At 59.5% G+C, this 18,105-nt stretch overlaps 1 protein-coding gene across 1 annotated transcript; it reads left to right on the forward strand.

The window, feature by feature from the left end:
* Positions 1-679: 679 nt before the first annotated feature.
* Positions 680-13,074, forward strand: LOC119878046 (granulocyte-macrophage colony-stimulating factor receptor subunit alpha-like). The gene is made up of 10 exons (XM_038586689.1): positions 680-730; positions 945-1,071; positions 1,203-1,332; positions 3,099-3,283; positions 5,193-5,326; positions 8,065-8,088; positions 9,252-9,387; positions 10,683-10,779; positions 11,207-11,288; positions 12,230-13,074. Exons 1-10 carry the CDS (start codon positions 680-682, stop codon positions 12,305-12,307), a joined length of 1,044 nt encoding a protein of 347 aa, XP_038442617.1. The 3' UTR covers positions 12,308-13,074.
* Positions 13,075-18,105: the final 5,031 nt, after the last annotated feature.

An 18,105-nucleotide genomic window follows, 5' to 3' on the forward strand; every position in this document is an offset into this window, starting at 1 on the left:
GGGAAGACAAGGTTTATTTTGGTAGATTTGTTCGTACAGGTCCATATTGGTGCCAAATTTCTGCCTTTTTTGTGGTCCTAAAAGTTCCCACAGAGAGAGGGAACCTGAAGCATCTTTGTTTCTAGAAGTTTCTGCAGTTAGATAATGGAAAGTCCAGGAAGGTCTTTTTTCTTTTCTTTCTTCTTTCTTTCTTTCTTTCTTTCTTCTTTCTTTTCTTTCTTTCTTCTTTCTTCTTTCTTTCTTTCTTTCTTTCTTTCTTTCTTCTTCTTCTTTCTTTCTTTCTTTTTTCTCTTTTCCCTCTTTCTTTGTCGTTTTTACATTTTGACTTCTTTTTTTCTTTTCTTCTTCTTTTTATTTTTTTTTATTTTTTTTTTTAAGATTTTATTTATTTATTCATGAGAGGCACAGAGAGGGAGAGAGGCAGAGACCCAGGCCGAGGGAGAAGCAGGCTCCATGCAGGGAGCCCGATGCGGCACTCGATCCTGGGTCTCCAGGATCACGCCCTGGGCCGAAGGCAGGTGCTAAACCGCTGTGCCGCCTGGGCTGCCCTTCTTTTTTTTTTTTTTTTTCTTTAATTCAACTGCCCAACACATAATACATCATTACAGGACGGCTTCTTTCTGAATCTGTGGGTTCTCAGTTGCTCCCGGCTCAGCACAATGCTCATGCCACAGTGGACATGGGAAACGGAGCTAGGGACGTCGTCAGTGTCACTCAAGCCCTGGCCATGGTGGGCCAGCTGTGAGCTCCTGGGATTATTGCACAGATAGCAGCCTCCCGCAGGCCTCACGAGGCCGGACGCGTGCCCTTGTTATTACAGTCACGTGACCGAGTAGGGGGGGTCCAAGGGGGCACATCCCACCGTGGAATGATCTGAGGACTGAGTGGCCCCAAGGGCCCCGAAGCGCACGTGATGTACAGGTTTTCCATGGTGCGCTTCCCAGGTCACAGAGGACGACACGCACTACTGCATCTTCCGCAACCACGTGCTGCACAGAGGGGCGAACCTCACCGTGAACGTCACGTGTGACGGTAATGTGTTCCAGGAGCTGCTGGTTTTCGCTAACCCAGGTGAGGTCCCCGGTGCTGGGAAGTTCCCAGCTCCCGCCTCACCCACCTGAGGGCCACCGAGGTCTCCACCCCTTGGGTGTGGGTGGTGGCGGCGCAGCCGGTGAGGGTTTTGACGGTTGGTGTCTTGCCAGGCGTGGAAGGTTCCGGCGCCATGAACTTCTCCTGCTTCATTTACAATGTCCGCTTCATGAACTGCAGCTGGGCGCCTGGCTCCAGGGCCCCCGCCGACGTCTGCTACCAGCTCTTCTGGTGGGCTTCTTTGTAAGTGCCTCGCGTGTCTCCCAAGCAACGGGGATCTTTGTGCGGATCCTAATGGGGGATCATTGTGTGGATGCTAACAGGGGGATCTCTGTGGGGTTGCTAATGAGGGATCTTTGTGTGGATGCTAATGGGGGATCTTTGTGTGGATGCTAATGGGGGATCTTTGTGTGGATGCTAGCAGGGGGATCTTTGTTCGATGCTAATGGAGGGGGATCTTTGTGTGGATGCTAATGGGGGATCTTTGTTCGATGCTAATGGGGGTGATCTTTGTGTTGATGCTAATGGGGATCTTTGTGTGGATGCTAACAGGGGATCTTTGTGTGGATGCTAATAGGGGATCTTTGTGCAGATGCTAATGGGGGATCTTTGTGCAGATGCTAATGGGGGATCTTTGTTCGATGCTAAGGGGGGTAACTTTGTGCAGATGCTAATAGGGGATCTTTGTGCAGATGCTAAGGGGGTATCTTTGTTCGATGCTAAAAGGGGGGATCTTTGTGTGGATGCTAATGGGGGATCTTTGTGCAGATGCTAATGGGGGATCTTTGTTCGATGCTAAGGGGGGGGAAACTTTGTGCGGATGCTAATGGGGGATCTTTGTGGATGCTAACAGGGGATCTTTGTGTGGATGCTAATAGGGGATCTTTGTGCAGATGCTAATAGGGGATCTTTGTGCAGAGCTAATGGGGGATCTTTGTGTGGATGCTAATGGGGGATCTTTGTTCGATGCTAAGGGGGGGGACTTTGTGCGGATGCTAATGGGGGATCTTTGTGCAGATGCTAATGGGGGATCTTTGTGTGGATGCTAATAGGGGATCTTGGTGCAGATGCTAATGGGGGATCTTTGTGCAGATGCTAATGGGGGATCTTTGTTCGATGCTAAGGGGGGGGAACTTGGTGCGGATGCTAATGGGGGATCTTTGTGCAGATGCTAATGGGGGATCTTTGTGTGGATGCTAATAGGGGATCTTTGTGCAGATACTAATGGGGGATCTTTGTGCAGATGCTAATGGGGGATCTTTGTTCGATGCTAAGGGGGGGAACTTTGTGTGGATGCTAATGGGGGATCTTTGTGGATGCTAATGGGGGATCTTTCTGTGGATGCTAACGGGGGATCTTTGTGCAGATGCTAAGGGGGGATCTTTGTGCAGATGCTAATGGGGGATCTTTGTGCAGATGCTAACGGGGGGATCTTTGTGTAGATGCTAACAGGGGATCTTTGTGCAGATGCTAACGGGAGGATCTTTGTGTGGATTCTAATGGGGGGGGATCTTTGTGCGGATGCTAGCAGGGGGATCTTTGGATGCTAAGGGGGAATCTTTGTGTGGATGCTAACAGAAAATGTAGAGCGAGCTGTAGGGCTTCCTCCCCACGGTGGGTTGCCTCCCCGAAATGTCACAACATCACAGAACCCGGGCAGGACAACCATTCCTCTTTGCCGTGGCCTGGCTCCGAAATGCAAACTTCCCCTCCCGTCCTTAAGAGATGAGGAAATCCACAGTTTAGCGATTTTATCATGCACGGAATGGGTTGCAACGCCTACGCCCGCTAAACGGCGGGATTTGTCCCAGAGGGCCACGTCCCAGCCTAGTGCGTGGGACGCATGTCGTGTTCTGGTTTTGCGTTTATCCGGGGATGGATTTTATCATTTTTTTTAGAGGGTTTTCTGGGTTTTGACCTGGGGGAGGGCATATTTTGTTGTTAATACTATCTGCTCAGAACGACACACAGTCATCGGGCTTTTCCTGGGTCCCTTTTGCCAATGACAGGCACGAGGACGAGGTGGAGTGCCCTCACTACATCATGAACTCCGAGGGGATGCGCGTGGGCTGCCATTTCGATCAACTCGGCGAACCCCAGAACATGGACAATTACTTCTTCCTGGTGAACGGAACCAGCCGTACGGCGGCAATTCCGTTTTTGGACTTCGTTCCATTTCAAGCCTACAAAATCGGTAAGAGGTGACCTCACCCTGGGTCCACACCCCTGCCCGGGTGAGCCATCTCTCTCTCGCTTCTCTCGTCTCTCGTCTCCGCTCACACCTGGGCCACGTGGGACGCGTTGCTGGGTTCCCTCCCGACCAGCCTGAGCAAGATCCGGGCTGTGCACTTGGGGTCTGGACGGTCCCCGTAGGTGGGATGCAGGAGAGGCCTGTGATCATGACACATATAAGACTTTTGTTGATTTTTGTAAATTCTCCCCAAATCTTGAATTCACGAATCCTGTCTCATCATTGCTGATGGGGTGGAAATACGGAGTTGGTCTTTGGTCACCATATGTTCATCAATAGGTCAGCACATAGCCTTGTTTTATGTTTGTTTCCGTTTAAAGACATCTTATAGGGATCCCTGGGTGGCTCAGTGGTTTAACCCCTGCCTTCGGCCCAGGGTGTGATCCTGGAGACCTGGGATGGAGTCCCATGTCGGGCTCCCGGCATGGAGCCTGCTTCTCCCTCCTCCTGTGTCTCTGCCTCTCTCTCTCTCTCTCTCTCTAGTCTATCACAAATAAATGAATAATTAAATCTTTAAAAAAAAAGACATATAGTGTAGATTGTTGATAAATTAATGTTGAATCCAAGACCCACAGCCCTGAACAATGCTTATCTAACATGTGTACTTTCTCCAAGACGTACACCATGGCCTTCTTGTGCATACAAATGCAAAAGAAGAAAAAAAAAAAAAACTTCCTCTACCCTCTTAGGTTCTGTACACAGGCCTTGCAAATTAAATGGACAAATGCTATATTAACAGGAGAAAAGCACACAAATGCAATTTTAATTTTTAAGCTTTATATGCATCAGAGGAAAGCTTCACAGAAAAGAAACAAACATCTCCCAAAGAAGTGGTTAGACTCAGGAACTTACATAACATTTATTTTTCATTTTTTTAAAAGATTATTTATTTATTTATTTATTTATTTATTTATTTATTTATGATAGACATAGAGAGAGAGAGAGAGGCAGAGACACAGGCAGAGGGAGAAGCAGGCTCCATGCTGGGAGCCTGATGTGGGACTCGATCCGGGGACTCCAGGATCGCGCCGTGAGCCAAAGGCAGGCGCCAAACCGCTGAGCCACCCAGGGATCCCCCTATTCTTCATTTTTTAAATTTACTTTTATATATTTTTATCCATACGTCCTTTTAATTAAAAACAACTGATTAGGAATCCCTGGGTGGCGCAGCGGTTTAGCGCCTGCCTAAACCTAAATCCTGGAGACCCGGGATCGAATCCCACGTTGGGCTCCTGGTGCATGGAGCCTGCTTCTCCCTCTGCCTATGTCTCTGCCTCTCTCTCTCTCTCTCTCTCTGTGACTATCATAAATAAATAAAAATTTAAAAAAAACTGATTACTGAGTTAAAGAAAAAGTGATTTGTGCTTTTAGAGGTGGTAAACTGAGGAAAGGTAAACGTACAGGGAAAGTAATGGGAGACAGGGCTATATTAGTAAGGTTTGTTTGTGCAGACTCAGCTTGCTGCCGACTTTCTATTCTCTTCGTGGACATAAAAATTCCCCAGAGTCGGGATTCACGGCAGTCATAGTTTCTCAGAACTGTGCGGTCTTAGTCACTCCCATAAGCTCCAGGAAAGCTTCTTTCTGGGTCTGCGATTGTCAGCTGCCTTCAGTTCCAAGTCACTCATGTGCCAAGGTGTCATGTTCAGGGGGTGGCCTTCCGATCCACCTTGCGCACATCACACAGCAACCCAGCTGGAGCCCCTAACACCCCCCAACCCTGAATTCACCCCATCCACATTGCACATTTAATTTTTTTTCTTTCTTTTTCCCCCCCGCATTGCACATTTAAAACACGCTGCGCCGTTTGCGGGCGTTTTGTCGTCATTTTGGTTCTGTTTCGTTTTCCGCAGAGAAGTATGACCCGCCGACGAACATCACGATCACCTACAACAGATCGCACCACATTATCAAGTGGGACAATCCCGAGATCAGATACGACCTTTCGAGTTACGTCCTGTACTACGAGCTGGACATCCAAAGAGCGGTAAGAAGCCCCGACCCTGGTGCGCGACCCACGAACCATCCGCAATCTGGTATTTTCCCGTGGAACGCAATCCCGGCAGCTGATGAGCATGCGCCTCTGCTCCAAACATGTCTGAGCACTCCTGTACCCTGTTTTTGCCCTAAACGGGTGATTGATTCCTTTATTACTTTTTAATGAAATTCCCTTATTTATTTTAATTTTTTTAAATTTTAAAACACTAATCTCATTTATTTTTTTTAATAATCCCTATGCACCGTGTGGGGCTCAAACTCAGGACCCTGCAAGCTGAGTGGCATGCTCCACCGATCGCCAGCCAAGGAATCCCAATATGGTGTTTATTTTTTAGAGTCATTTTAGGTTCATAAAGTAACGACTCTGGATGTCTTCATTGGTCCCATCAGCGACATTTTTCACAATGCGGCCTTATGGGACGCAGCCCCTGTCGGGACGTTTTTTGGAAACAAAATGTGAAAATGGGTTGGGAATGGCGGGGCTCATGATAAAGACACGGGAGCCCCCCCCCCCCGAATCTTCAGTTTGCACATTGGTAAGTGAGATTCTGCACCTGAGATCTGGACTTGTCCCCGACTCCTGGAAGTTGGGGACTTTCCGGCAGACGCTCGGCATCTGTGTTTTCCCTGTGGCCTGGGGCTTTACCCTGGGCCCCACGCCTGGAGCCGGGGCAGAGGGGAACTCAAATTCATGCATCCTCTCTTGCCCTCATCGGAGACACACAGTCCGGTGCCGTGCTGTGGGCATTCGGTTCTGAGCACCCGAGACCCCAGGGCCTTTGCACGTCCTGCTGCTTCTGCTGGCAGGCCCTCCCTCCATCCTCAGGTGCTGGGTCCTCCATATCCACGCCCGTTCTCACCTCCTGTCCCACTGGTCTCTCTCCATTGTGCCGTCCCCATGCCCCCGATCCGGTTTCTTCCCAGGGGCGATCTGGAATCAGGCGTGACCTGAAATGTTCTAGTGCCTCTGCTTTGTGCATCTTGCCTCCTGGAGGCAGGTCCCCTGAGTGCGGGGACCCTGTCATCGTGCCTACGCTGACCACAGAGCTTGTGCACACCACAGTGTGGGGCACACGTGAGAGTTCTGGGGTGACCCCCAGGCCCAGCCCCCGTGGAACCGCGCAGCCCTGGGCACCGTTCGTTCAGAATGGAAATGAGGTCATGACCCTTCCGTCCCTAAAGCCCTCCCCAGGTCGGGTATGGATCTTGGATTAGAGTCAAGGCCCCCGATGTGTGTGCCCAGGGTCTGCGGTGTCTGGCCCTGCCCTCCAGTGTCATCCTGCCCCGTGCTCGTGTGGGCAAAGTCACACAGGTGACCTCAAACAGGTGGGCTTGTGCACAGGTGTAACTATGCACAGGTGACCTCACATAAGTGACCTCACACTGGTGACATCACAGGTGACTGCATCCATGTGACCTCACACACGTGACCTCACACAGAAGATGTCACACAGTGACACCCACACAGGTACCTATACAGTGGTCACCTCACAGGTGACCTCACACAGGTGAACTTACAGAGGCAACTAGGCACGGTGACCTCACACATGTGAGCTCATACTGGTGACGTCACAGGTAACCGCATGCATGTGACCTCACACAGGTGAACTTACACAGGTAACTATGCACAGGTGACCTCACACAGGTGGTCCCACTCAGGTGACCTCTGGCAGCTGTGCAGCCTGGAGTGTCCTGTGCATGTCACGCCCCAGGAGCCAGGACCACCAGCAGCAGCAACCCTTTTGTCATCAGGTCCCACCTGACGTTCACACAGCCTCATGGACTCACCCAGTAAACACTGGAGCCCGCTGAGGGTCTCGGAGGTGGTCAGTCCTTACGAGGCATTTGAACATTCCCTGACGCAGAACAAAACGCTCCTGTAGACTCTGCCTTCTCGCCCCTCATCAATATCCCCAGAGGACGCTCGCCAGCCAGACAGAAATTCACAAGAAGGAAATTGATCCTTTATGTGTCCAGGGGGGAAAGCTGTTCCTCCACCCTCTTAGGTCCTGAGCCGGGGAGGTGCAAACTAAATAAAAGGACAGTTAAGGGAAGGGGGGAGCAAATGTTATTCACATGCATATGGGACCTCACAGAAGAAGAGACTCTTGAATAAGTGAAGTTAGGAAGGGAAGGGAAGGAAAAAGCTTCCTTTTTTTTTTTTTTTTTTTTTTTTAGAAAAAGCTTCCTTAAGAACAAAATGGGTTTAAAAAAAATGGGTTTGTAGAACAAATAGGAGATAAGAACCACTGTGACTGTGACGATGTTTGTTTAGGCAGACGTCAGTGGCGTTTTTTTGTCTCTTGCGTGGGCACGAAACTCCCCCGAATGGGATGAACACTGGGTGTCATACCATATGTTGGCAAATTAATAAAATTAAATAAATAAATAAATAAAGTAAAGAAGAAAGAAAGAAAGAAAGAAAGAAAGAAAGAAAGAAAGAAAGAAAGAAAGAAGAAAAGAAAGAAAGAAAAAAAAAGAAAAAGAAAAAAAAAAGAGAACTCTCCCCAGATGTGCGATTGAGGAGACATTCATGGTCCCTCCCGGAAGTGAGGTGTCCCCAAGCCGGGAGTTCACGGCAGTCCCTCCTTCCCCCTCCTCTGCTCTCCGGCAGGTGGAAAAGCTCTGAGGAGGCTTCTTCCTACCCGCTCCGGGGTTCTGCGTGGGTTCCCACATTTGCACGTGATGCTGAAAACACACATTTTAACAATCTTTCCCTTTTTTCAGGGCAGCTCCTCCAAGACAAAGCACGTAAGTCTCTCTGCCTTTCTGAGCGATTCCTGCTGCCCAGGAGGGTCCCCGAGGGGATCGGGGGAAGGGATCCGTCCATCTGTGGGCTACCTGGCAGGTGCCCGGGGCCACGCCGGCCCCTCCCTTACCTGCCCCCGGGCTACTGCGGCTGAGGGGGTGGGGCAGTAGCGTGGGGTCTGCTGGGTCTAAAACAACAACTTGAGCTCGTAAAGACCAGATATCTCAGCCGTGGACATGTGAGCAGAAGAAACTGGGTTCTTGGGGGTCACAGGGATCGTCAGGGACATGTCCCGGGTCGTGCGACCTGGGGTCAGCGTCCGTCCTGATATCTAGGCTGCAGGGAAGCACCACGGCCTCCGGAATGACCCGGCAGGCAGGGACTCTGTGTCCCACTCAGGTCCGGCCCAGACGTGCTTGGATGTTTGGATGAGATTGGGGGGGGGGGGGCAGCGGGAGGGGCCACCCCGTCTCAGGAAACGCAGCCCTGCTCCTGACGGCCCTTCCAGGTCCTTCTTAGCTTCCCCGCTCACCACCAGGTCTTCTGTCCCGTGTCCCTCTGCCAGGCCCTCCAGACCCGCCTGCCCCGGGACACCAGGGTGCGCCGTCCCGTGCGGTGGACCCCGGACACGTGGTGGCCCCCGTCCACAGGGACGCTGGGGCCTGCCCCAGAACTGGCCTCCAGTTTTGGCCGTGGGGAGGGGCAAGAGGGCGCGGAGCAGTCCCCGGGCACCCAGCTGGTGATGTCGGACTCAGGACCGGATGGCCACGGGGGCCCCCCCCGACCGCCCCTCCAACCACCCCCTGCAACCACCACCGGTGTGCAGATTCGGAATAACCTGGAGCCACCCTGGAGGGTCTGGGGACTCTGCCCAAGATGTGGGCGCAGCTCAGGGAGCCCTTCCCAGGGGACAGGCAGCAAGGTCCAGCTTCCCAGGGGACATCCCAGGGGACAGATGCATGGTCCACCTTCCCAGAGGACAGGTGCAGAGTCCACCTTCCCTGGGGACAGGTGCAGAGTCCAGGGTCCCATGGAACAGCCAGTGCTGCCTGGATGGATGCTCCTGGCCGGGGTGTCAGGTGTCGCCTCTGCTCCGAAGCAGGGGAGCACAGACCCCAGGGGACCGCCACACGTCGGTCACAGCCGGTTGTCTCCTCTCCTGAAGGTGTTCCAGCGGGGACAAGATCCGAACGTGTACCTGATGCCCAGTTCCGCCGCCAGGGTGGAAAGCACGTTCCGCGCGAGGGTGCGCTACGTGTATAACGACCTGTGGAGTGAGTGGAGCCCGACGGTGCTATTCGGTGAGCGCCCCAGGCCCCGCGCTCACGCTCCGAGGACGAGGACGGATGGATGGATCCGCGCGGGGCTCCCCCCACCTCCCCGCGCCTTCCTCCACCGCCTCCTGCCGCTGGCCCCGGGGGCCGGGGGGAGCTCATCTGGGACCCTTCACCTCGCCCACCTGGAATGACCCTATTCCCAGCAGGTCCCGCGCAGGGATGTCGGGGTTGGGGCGCACGCAACTTTGTTTGGAGACGAGGGGCGGGGGGCCTGTTGAGTGCACTGCAGCGGCTCCCAGCGCGCTCTCTGCCCCGACGCAGCATCTGCGGGCGTGTCCTGCTGCCCCGCACGCCCTCCCGTGGCCTGGGGTCACCCTCCAAGGACGCACCCCCAGATAGCAGCACGGGCACAGGGAACCCCCTGGGCTGCTGTTCACTCAGCCCCGCTGGGGTGTCTGCAAGGCCCTCGTTGCCGCTGTCCCCCTCCCGTGGGGGTCACGCAGGGCTCAGGGGTGCTCGGCCCATCCCCCTGGGCGCTCCATCACCTCCCCGTCCTTTAGGGGGGCAGGGAGGGTTATCCCAAAGCCAGTGGCCTGCAAGGTGACAGCTCCCATTACGCAGAAGCGCAAGCGGCAGGAAACGCACCGTTTTATGCGGGGGGGGGGGGGGGGGGCGAAACCCCACAAGGCCGGGGTCCCCCCCCAGCCTCGTCTGCGGCTCCCACACCTCCGTTCTGGGGATTAGAGCTCCAAGTATGCTCCAGCTGGATGCGTAGAGCTCTGCAGGCTGGAGCCCCGCACCCCCACCCAGAGGAGCCCCCAGTGCACGTGTGGGCTCCTTCCGTCCCGAGATCGGGGTCTCCGCTCGCAGAAGCGGCGCAGACCACCCAAGGCCAAGCCGCGGTACCCAAAGGGGAGCGTCCGGGGCGATAGAAACCACGAGTGTGTCCCACCCTCAGGAGTTTCACAATTACGCGTTCATTCCTTTGGCTGGGCCGCAGGGTGTTCAAAGTGAACGTGGGCTGAGAAGGAACATGCGTGCGCGGTTCTAGTTGGGCCTGTGCGCAAACGCTTACGGGGCAGCTCCGCCGGGAGGGAGCAGGGCGTGGAGGACACGGGGGGCGGGGGCGAGGGGGGGGCATAGGTCTCGGCGAGGGTCCGCGCGGCAGGGCCAGCGCTCCCGCCTCCGCCGCTCCTCCGCTCCGCTCCCGCACGCCCGCCGCCCCGGGGAGGGAGTCGGACAGCAGCGCGGGGGCCGCCGTGTGCGCCACCCTGACGCCGCGCTCCTGACGCCGGCTCCCCACCCCCACCCCCGCCCAGGCCTCCCGGAGGAGCGCGAGCCCCGCGGCGCAATGTTCGACGTGGTGGTGTGGGCCGCGGCTGTGCCCGCGCTGCTCCTCATGTGCCTCTGCAAACGGTAAGGCCCGGGTCCTGGCACCAGCACGCAGGACGCTTCTCGGGGCGCGGGGCGCGGGACCCGGTGCGTGCGGAATGGCCTCGGGGAGGGCGAATCCGGAGGCCAGGGGGCAAGGACCCCGGGCGTGGGACCCCGTGCGTGTGCAATGCGGGGAGGGGGGCGCGAATCCGGAGTCCAGGGCGCGCGGACCCCGGGCTGCGGAGGGCTGGCGAGGAGGGCTGGCGAGGGTCGAGAAGGGACTGTCCATGGGGTAAGGGTCTCCTGCTGCGCGCCCACACGCCCTCCGCACCCCGCGCAGGGGCGGTGGGTCCGTGCAGCCGCGGCCTGGCTCCGGAGGTGCGCGCTTTCTCTGGGGAGGGAAGGGAGCCCGCGGCCCGGGGTGCGCTGACCGTGCGCGGCGCCCTCCACGGTGCCGTGTCCTCAGCAGGTTCTACAGGAGCCACAAGCTGTTTCCACCCATCCCGCAGGTCAAGAAGGAAATCACGGGGGCCCTCATGCCGACCCTGGAGGTGAGCGCGTGCCCCCCGCACCCTGGGAGGTGGCGCGGACCCTCTGGGGCTCCCAGTGTTTGCAGGTGACCGCTGCCGCCCTGGGGCACGGTGTCACAAGGCAGGGGTGTCCTGAGCTCCCCAACCCGGGAGCACTTCCCAGGGGACAGATGGAGGACAGAGGGAAGTGGACGCTCCCCCCCACCCCCACCGGCCCCGCAGCGTCCAGCTGCCTTCACAAAAGTCTGTCCTGGGGTCACCCACCACAAAACTGGAAACGTGGGGTCTGGCCGAGGAACAGCTGTGGAGTGCAGGAAGCGGTGTGACCCTATTTCTCTGCTGGAAACCCCCCGCTGGTCCTGGGGGGGGGGGCGGAGGGAGCTGTTGGTTGGTCTCTGTCCCTTAGGGGGGCTCGTGGACACCAGCACCCTCATGAGGACACCCCGAGTCCGTTACATGGGTTCAGACCCTACTTGCACATAGAGGTGCCTCCACTGGGTGTGGATGGAGCTGGGGTTTGGGGGCAACACTTTGACCCCTGACCACGGTCCCCTGTGGCGAGGGACCCTCCCTGGAGCTGGGGGCACCCATGACTCTTCTGACTTGCCCTGAGCATGTGCCCCAGATGCTGCCCCGTGATGAGCAGAGGATCTCCCCCAACATGGATGGGGGGGCTCCGGTTCTGGCTTGACGCTGTTTCCTTGGGAAGCCCCCCTCCCCCTTTCCCTGGGGCGCCCTTGAGGCCAGGAGGGCCTCCCAGCGAAGTTTAGGGTCCGCCCTTGGGGCAGCAGGTGTCAGAGCTGCGCTCCTGCCTCCCGCTGTGTCCTAGTCCCCTACATGCGTGTGTGCGCATCCGGCCTCCGAGGGGGCTGCGTCCACTCTGTTCACGGATCCTTTCCTGGTGGCACCACAGGTGCGTGGCAGGTGCGTGGTGTCCACGCTGCCCGTCTTGTCTTTCTCAGGTCGCCTGGGATGACGGCCACCCGCCGCCGGGCTCCCAGGAACCCGAGGACGTCCTCATGGTGGAGGAAACGTGGTGACTACCGCGGGGACAAGCGGACATCGCAGCTTTGGCCTCATCCCCCGCCCTCCCGGCCCTCCCCGCCACCCCTGCAAATGTCACGTGTGTGCGTCGTCTTCTTTGCTGACCAGCAACGCTGCCACCCCGACACCCAGCAGCATGGCTTTTGGGCTTTCTGCGCGCGTCCACGCGGGCCGGCCGGGAGGGATGGTGTGCGCCGCGGGGCACCCCCTGGAGGGAGGCTAGCTGTCTGTCTGTGTGTCCGTGTCTCTGACGCACGACGCGCCCACTCGGGGACAAGGAGAGAGAGGCCGGTCCGCACGCCCAGGTCCCCCGTGTGGGTCCCGCAGGCTGGGAAGCAAGCGGGACGCGGGCGGGAGCGTCCCCATCGGTTTGTGCACCTGCTGCTCCATCCCCGCGGAGATTTGGAGGGCGACCCGTCCCCACCATGCAGCTAACATGTTTCAATGTGACAAATGATGGACGTGGCGGGGGGCGGGGGACCTCCTGGGAGGAAAGAGCGTGCGTGTGTTCCGCGGATGTGCCTCCGCATTTGGCGATCTGCGCGTGTCTGGATGACGCTCAACCTTGTGTCCCCCCGGGGAGGTGAAGCGCGTTAGGGCGCAAATCCAGCTGCCGCCCCCGCGCCCACGGAACTGCTGCCCCGTGGCTATTCATCCAAAGCACCTGCAAAAGCCCAAAAAAACACGTAGGCAAACACACACACACACACACACACACACACACAGAGGAAATAAAGCTGTCAGTGCGGGAGACGCCTCACCACACCGCCTGATGTGAACTATGTCCCCTCCCCACGCGCGGCTTCCTGACGCCCGACACGGACCGAGCTGCGCACCGCCACCCCCACGCGGCGCCCGTGGAGATGCTCACGTGTCTGTGGAAACTGATTCGTCATCTCTAACGCGGGTGGAAAGCCAGCTGAAAGCTGTTTTCCAGAAATTTGCCCTAAAAATGATGGTGCCGGCTGCGGAGGCCCCGCGAGCGCGGACGCGGGTTTGCATTGCTCGCGGTCAAGAACCCGGGTCACGCCCGCGGCAGCCAAATGCAGGCGGGAGGGGGATGCGGCCCCTGCAGGTGCGCGCGGGAGGGGATGCGGCCGCTGCAGGTGCGCGCGGCCGGGGATGAGGCCGCTGCAGGTGCGCGCGGGACGGGGATGAGGGCCCTGCAGGTGCGCGCAGGAGGGGATGAGGCCGCTGCAGGTGCGCGCGGGAGGGGATGCGGCCGCTGCAGGTGCGCGCGGGACGGGGATGAGGCCGCTGCAGGTGCACGCGGGAGGGGATGAGGCCGTTGCAGGTGCGGGCGGGAGGGGATGCGGCCCCTGCAGGTGCGCGCGGGAGGGGATGCGGCCCCTGCAGGTGCGCGCGGGAGGGGATGCGGCCCCTGCAGGTGCGCGCGGGAGGGGACGAGGCCCCTGCAGGTGCGCGCGGGACGGGGACGAGGCCCCTGCGGGTGCGCGCGGGACGGGGACGAGGCCCCTGCGGGTGCGCGCGGGACGGGGACGAGGCCCCTGCGGGTGCGCGCGGGACGGGGACGAGGCCCCTGCGGGTGCGCGCGGGACGGGGACGAGGCCCCTGCGGGTGCGCGCGGGACAGGGATGAGGCCCCTGCAGGTGCGCGCGGGACGGGGATGAGGCCCCTGCAGGTGCGCGCGGGACGGGGACGAGGCCCCTGCGGGTGCGCGCGGGGACCTGTGCGCCGCACGGCAGGGGTGGTTATCTGCAGGCTGGACGCACTTTCATCTCCTGCTTATCTGTACTTCTGACTGGGGATGGGCAGGAATTAATTTCATAGTGACGCCGGGGTGCGTTTCTGTAAAGAAGAAAAAAGTCAGGTGTTAGGAGCACGTTGTGATGTGAAATGACCATCTTCTCGCGGCTCCCGTGATTTTCCAAATTGCCAGGAATGAACACGTTTTGCTCTCGGGAAGGCTGGTTTGCGAGGAATCCCGTGGCTGGTGAAGAAAGGTCACTCACGGGGGTTTTGGTCCTGAAAGGGGCCCTGCGCGGTCCGCCGTCTGCACAGGCGGCAAAGGGGCGCGGAGGTCACTTTGGGAAACGCAAAGTGGGGGGGAGGGGGCGTCCCCGGAACACGGGGACCCGTGCAGGGTGGGCGCCAGGGCGTGGATGGCGCGGTGGGCCTGCGTGCCAGGTACCCACTCGCCGCACAGCTTTGCAGGTGCACGGCGGGTCCCTCTGGGCAGAGGAGGGGAGACCCCGCCCCCAGCAAGCAGGTGTCTCTGTCCCCGGGTTTCCTGGATGCTGATGTTCCGCAGTGTGGGGCGCTTTGTTCAGATCTCGCGAAGGGCATGTGGCCAGGTCGGGGAGGACCGTGCGTTGTGCGGTGACCCCCCTCTTGACCCGTCTTCATTAGGGCTCAGGGTCACAGGGGGGCCCTGGGGGCTGCCCCCATGGCTCTCACCTCTCCCATCTGTTGTCTAGAAGCTTCCCATCTGGCCTCCTCCCCAGCCCTCTGGCCATCCGCCGTCTACACTGGCTGTCTACACCAGCGTTGTGTTTGCAGACCCACGGGCTCTGCACACAGGATTTGGCCAATCCCGTACTGCCCTGCAAGGTCTGGACTCACACCCACAGCCCAACCGCGACCCGGGAGGGCATTTGGAGAGGACCTTGGTCCCCAAACTGGGTCTTTTGAACCATGACCACCGAATAGCCACCAAGCTGCATTGATGGAGCAATATTTAGTGACGACCCCATAAATAGTGACGCACCTATAACCAAAAAATAAAAAAAAAACCTCAAAAACCAAGAAACAGAGGCTGATGCGCAGATGGGCCCACGATGCCGGTAGGGCAGGGGTTCCAGCGGGAGAGGTGGACATGTGTGTCCAGAGTGATGGGGACGCGGTACGGGTGCTGTGCAGACGTCCCACGGTCTGCGTCTCTTGCCGAGCTCTCTGGATGACTACAGGGATCGGGAACGAGGGCCACGCGTGTGTCCCACCTGCGGGGGAGGCTGAGGCCAGGCCCCCAGGACGTGGGACGAGTGACACACACGTTGGCACGGGGCTCGTGGGCGCACAACAGGGGCTCTGGGGACCGTGCCCCTCCAGGACCTTCCTCGCTGACCACAGACAAAACATTGGGGCTCGGCGGTGACCATCTAGGGAAGAAAACGCCGGCCCGGGTGTGCGCTCACGTAGACCGCTCCGAGGACACGGGCCGGCGGCGCGCTCAGCAGTCTACACGGTGAAGAAACGCATTTCACAAGAGGCGATGGTGGCCGATACGGACGGCGTGGGCCGAACCACTTCCACGTTCGGGGTCGGGCGGCGTGGAGATGCACAGAAGCCGAGAGTCGGCGTCTTTCGAAAGACTTCTGTGCACCTCAAGAGGAAACCGGGTGGGCCGCACGGAGGAGGAAGCGCGCGCTGGCTCCCCGCTATCACGGCGGCCAGCTGTCAGGAGGCCCGGATACCACTGGGGGAGCCGCCCCCTCAAGGTGCCGCGTGCAATAAGCGCACAACCACGGGGTGGGGGGCGCTCGGGACCCCAAGAGAGAAGGTCCTGCTGCAAACACCTGCTCCATCAGGGGATGAGCACGACCCGGGGCCTCTGACACCCCTAACACCCGGGACCTGGGAACCCAGCCCTAGGCCTTGGGGCCGCAGGCTCAGGGTGACGGGTCACCGGTGCACCTCGGTGGGCTCGGGGCCCACGGGATGGCCAGGCCTGGGTTCCTGGACCTGCAGGAGCCAGAGTGAGGGCCACAGTGTCCGTGCTTGGGGTGTGGAGGGAAGCATGACATGATGTGGGGGGATCCCGGGGCGGCCCTAAGAAGCAACCACCAGCTACGGGGTGAGGGCCGCAGGGATCCACCATCCCCCAGCTCCGGGGACCCGAGATCTGAGGTCCGGCTTCTCACAAGGACCCCAGGTCATTGCATCTGGGGCCACGGGATCCAGGGCGCTCGTCCCAGCTCGTCCACGTCACCTGCTAAGACCCTGTGTGCACGGGAGGCCCCCGCGCAGGCGCCATGGACACGCTCGGGTCCCCACCACTCAGGCGGCGCAGTCACCGGAGCTGGTCACTTCCCGGGGCGCCTGGGTGGCTCGGTCGGTGAAGCACCCCACTCTGGGTTTCAGCTCGGGTCACGCTCTCAGGACCCTTACATGGAGCCCCGCATCGGGCTCACACGCTGGGCCTCACTGACCCTCTCGCTCTCTCGCTCCCTCGCTCTCCCTTTGCTCCATCACCTGTAAATAATAATAATAACAATAATAATAATAACAATTAATTTTTTAAATGAGTGTCTTTTCCTTGGGAAGCACATAATTGCAGGAGGGATGTGCACCCCCTACAGCATCTGCTGGTGAGTAAATGCTCCGAAGGTCTCGGGGAGAACGGGGTCTGTGGGGGAGCCCCCGGCTGGAGCGGAGGACAAGCCTCCCTCGGTGATGGGGGGACGACCGGCTGGTGACCTCAGAGCAAGGAGCATCGTCCCCTGCGTGGCGAGGGGCACAGAGTTTGGCGGTTGTGGTGTTTGAGGGGGGAAGTTCACGAGGGAAGCCCCGTACCTCGGGGGATCCCGCACACGGGGACTGGGGTCGTGCAAGCAGCCCCATCGGATCCCCCTGCAAGGCTATGGGTCCACGCGGCTGGATGTGGGCTGGACCGCAGAGCCCTCCGGCACTCTCGGGCGCACCTGTCACCTCTGCTCCCGCCCTGGGCTGTGGCACAGCAGCACCCCGGGGTGCGCCCTGACCTGGCACCCAGTAACGGAGGGACTCCTTCATGCGGGTCCGCAGGCCTGCTGCAGCTGCGTCACCCCAGGGCGGCCCGCACGTGCCGGATGCTGACCTGCAGAGCGTCACCCACGCGGGCATGCGGAGGGTGCAGGGCAGGGGGCGGCAGCCACGAGGCCGAGACCCCCGGTGCCGTCCTGCACCCCGCACCTGCTCAGCCCAGGCTGTCGGCCCCCAAGACACGGGACTTCTTACTTCGGAGGCAGGGGTTGCAGAGAAAGGAGGCCGCGGCTGCGGTTCATGTGCAGGGAACTCTGGACCTAACTGTCCGGTGTCCCCAAAACAGGCTCCGGACATGCTTCCTACTGCCAGGGAGTCCCACGCAGGGTCCCTAGGATCAGGGTCTGGGGCTGCTCCAGGCGGCGGGGTTGGGGGTCTGTCCAGGTGTGGGGCTCAGAGCACCCGGGGGGACGACGTCTGTCCTGGGGCAGGTCTGTCCCCGGGTGGGGGGGCTGCGAGCAGGGCGGCCCCACCCCGGCTGGGCGAGGTGTGTCTGGGGCCTGCCCTCCTGGCAGCTGTGTGTCCTGCGTCACCCCTTCCTGGTTCCCCTTCTGCTCCTCAGTACCCGCCCCTCACCGTGCACTGTCTGACCCCCTCCGCCCGGAGTGCACTGCCTGCCCCCCCATCCCCTGGGTGCACCGCCTGCCCGCACCCGGCCCTGTCCGTGGGTGCAGCAGCAGGTGCCCCCTCTCTGCACCCCCGTGTGCCCCCCTCCCCCCCACCCCCATGCACCGCCTGCACCCCCCTGTCCCGCCTCTGAGTGCACCACCTGCACCCCCACCCCAGGGTGCACCACCTGCACCCCCCACCTCTGAGTGCACCACCTGCACCCCCACCCCAGGGTGCACCGCCTGCACCCCCCACCTCTGGGTGCACAGCCTGACCCACCCACCCCACCCACCCACCCCGGGGCACCGGGTGCATCGCCTGCTCCCCTCCCGCCCCCGTGCACCGCCTGACCCCCTCCACCCCCGGGTGCTCAGCCCGGAAGCGCCCGCACCCCTCCCGGGACCCAGTGGCTGGTCCCGCTTCC

Source organism: Canis lupus, chromosome X (assembly GCF_011100685.1).
Source record: "Canis lupus familiaris isolate Mischka breed German Shepherd chromosome X, alternate assembly UU_Cfam_GSD_1.0, whole genome shotgun sequence".
Lineage (NCBI taxonomy): Eukaryota > Metazoa > Chordata > Mammalia > Carnivora > Canidae > Canis > Canis lupus.

Coding starts and splice junctions, on each gene's coding strand:
- LOC119878046 (XM_038586689.1), top strand. CDS start 680: ATGGGAAACGGAGCTAGGGACGTCGTCAGTGTCACTCAAGCCCTGGCC. Junction 1,333..3,098: donor CTCTTCTGGTGGGCTTCTTT/GTAAGTGCCTCG, acceptor TGCCAATGACAG/GCACGAGGACGAGGTGGAGT. Junction 3,284..5,192: donor ATTTCAAGCCTACAAAATCG/GTAAGAGGTGAC, acceptor CGTTTTCCGCAG/AGAAGTATGACCCGCCGACG.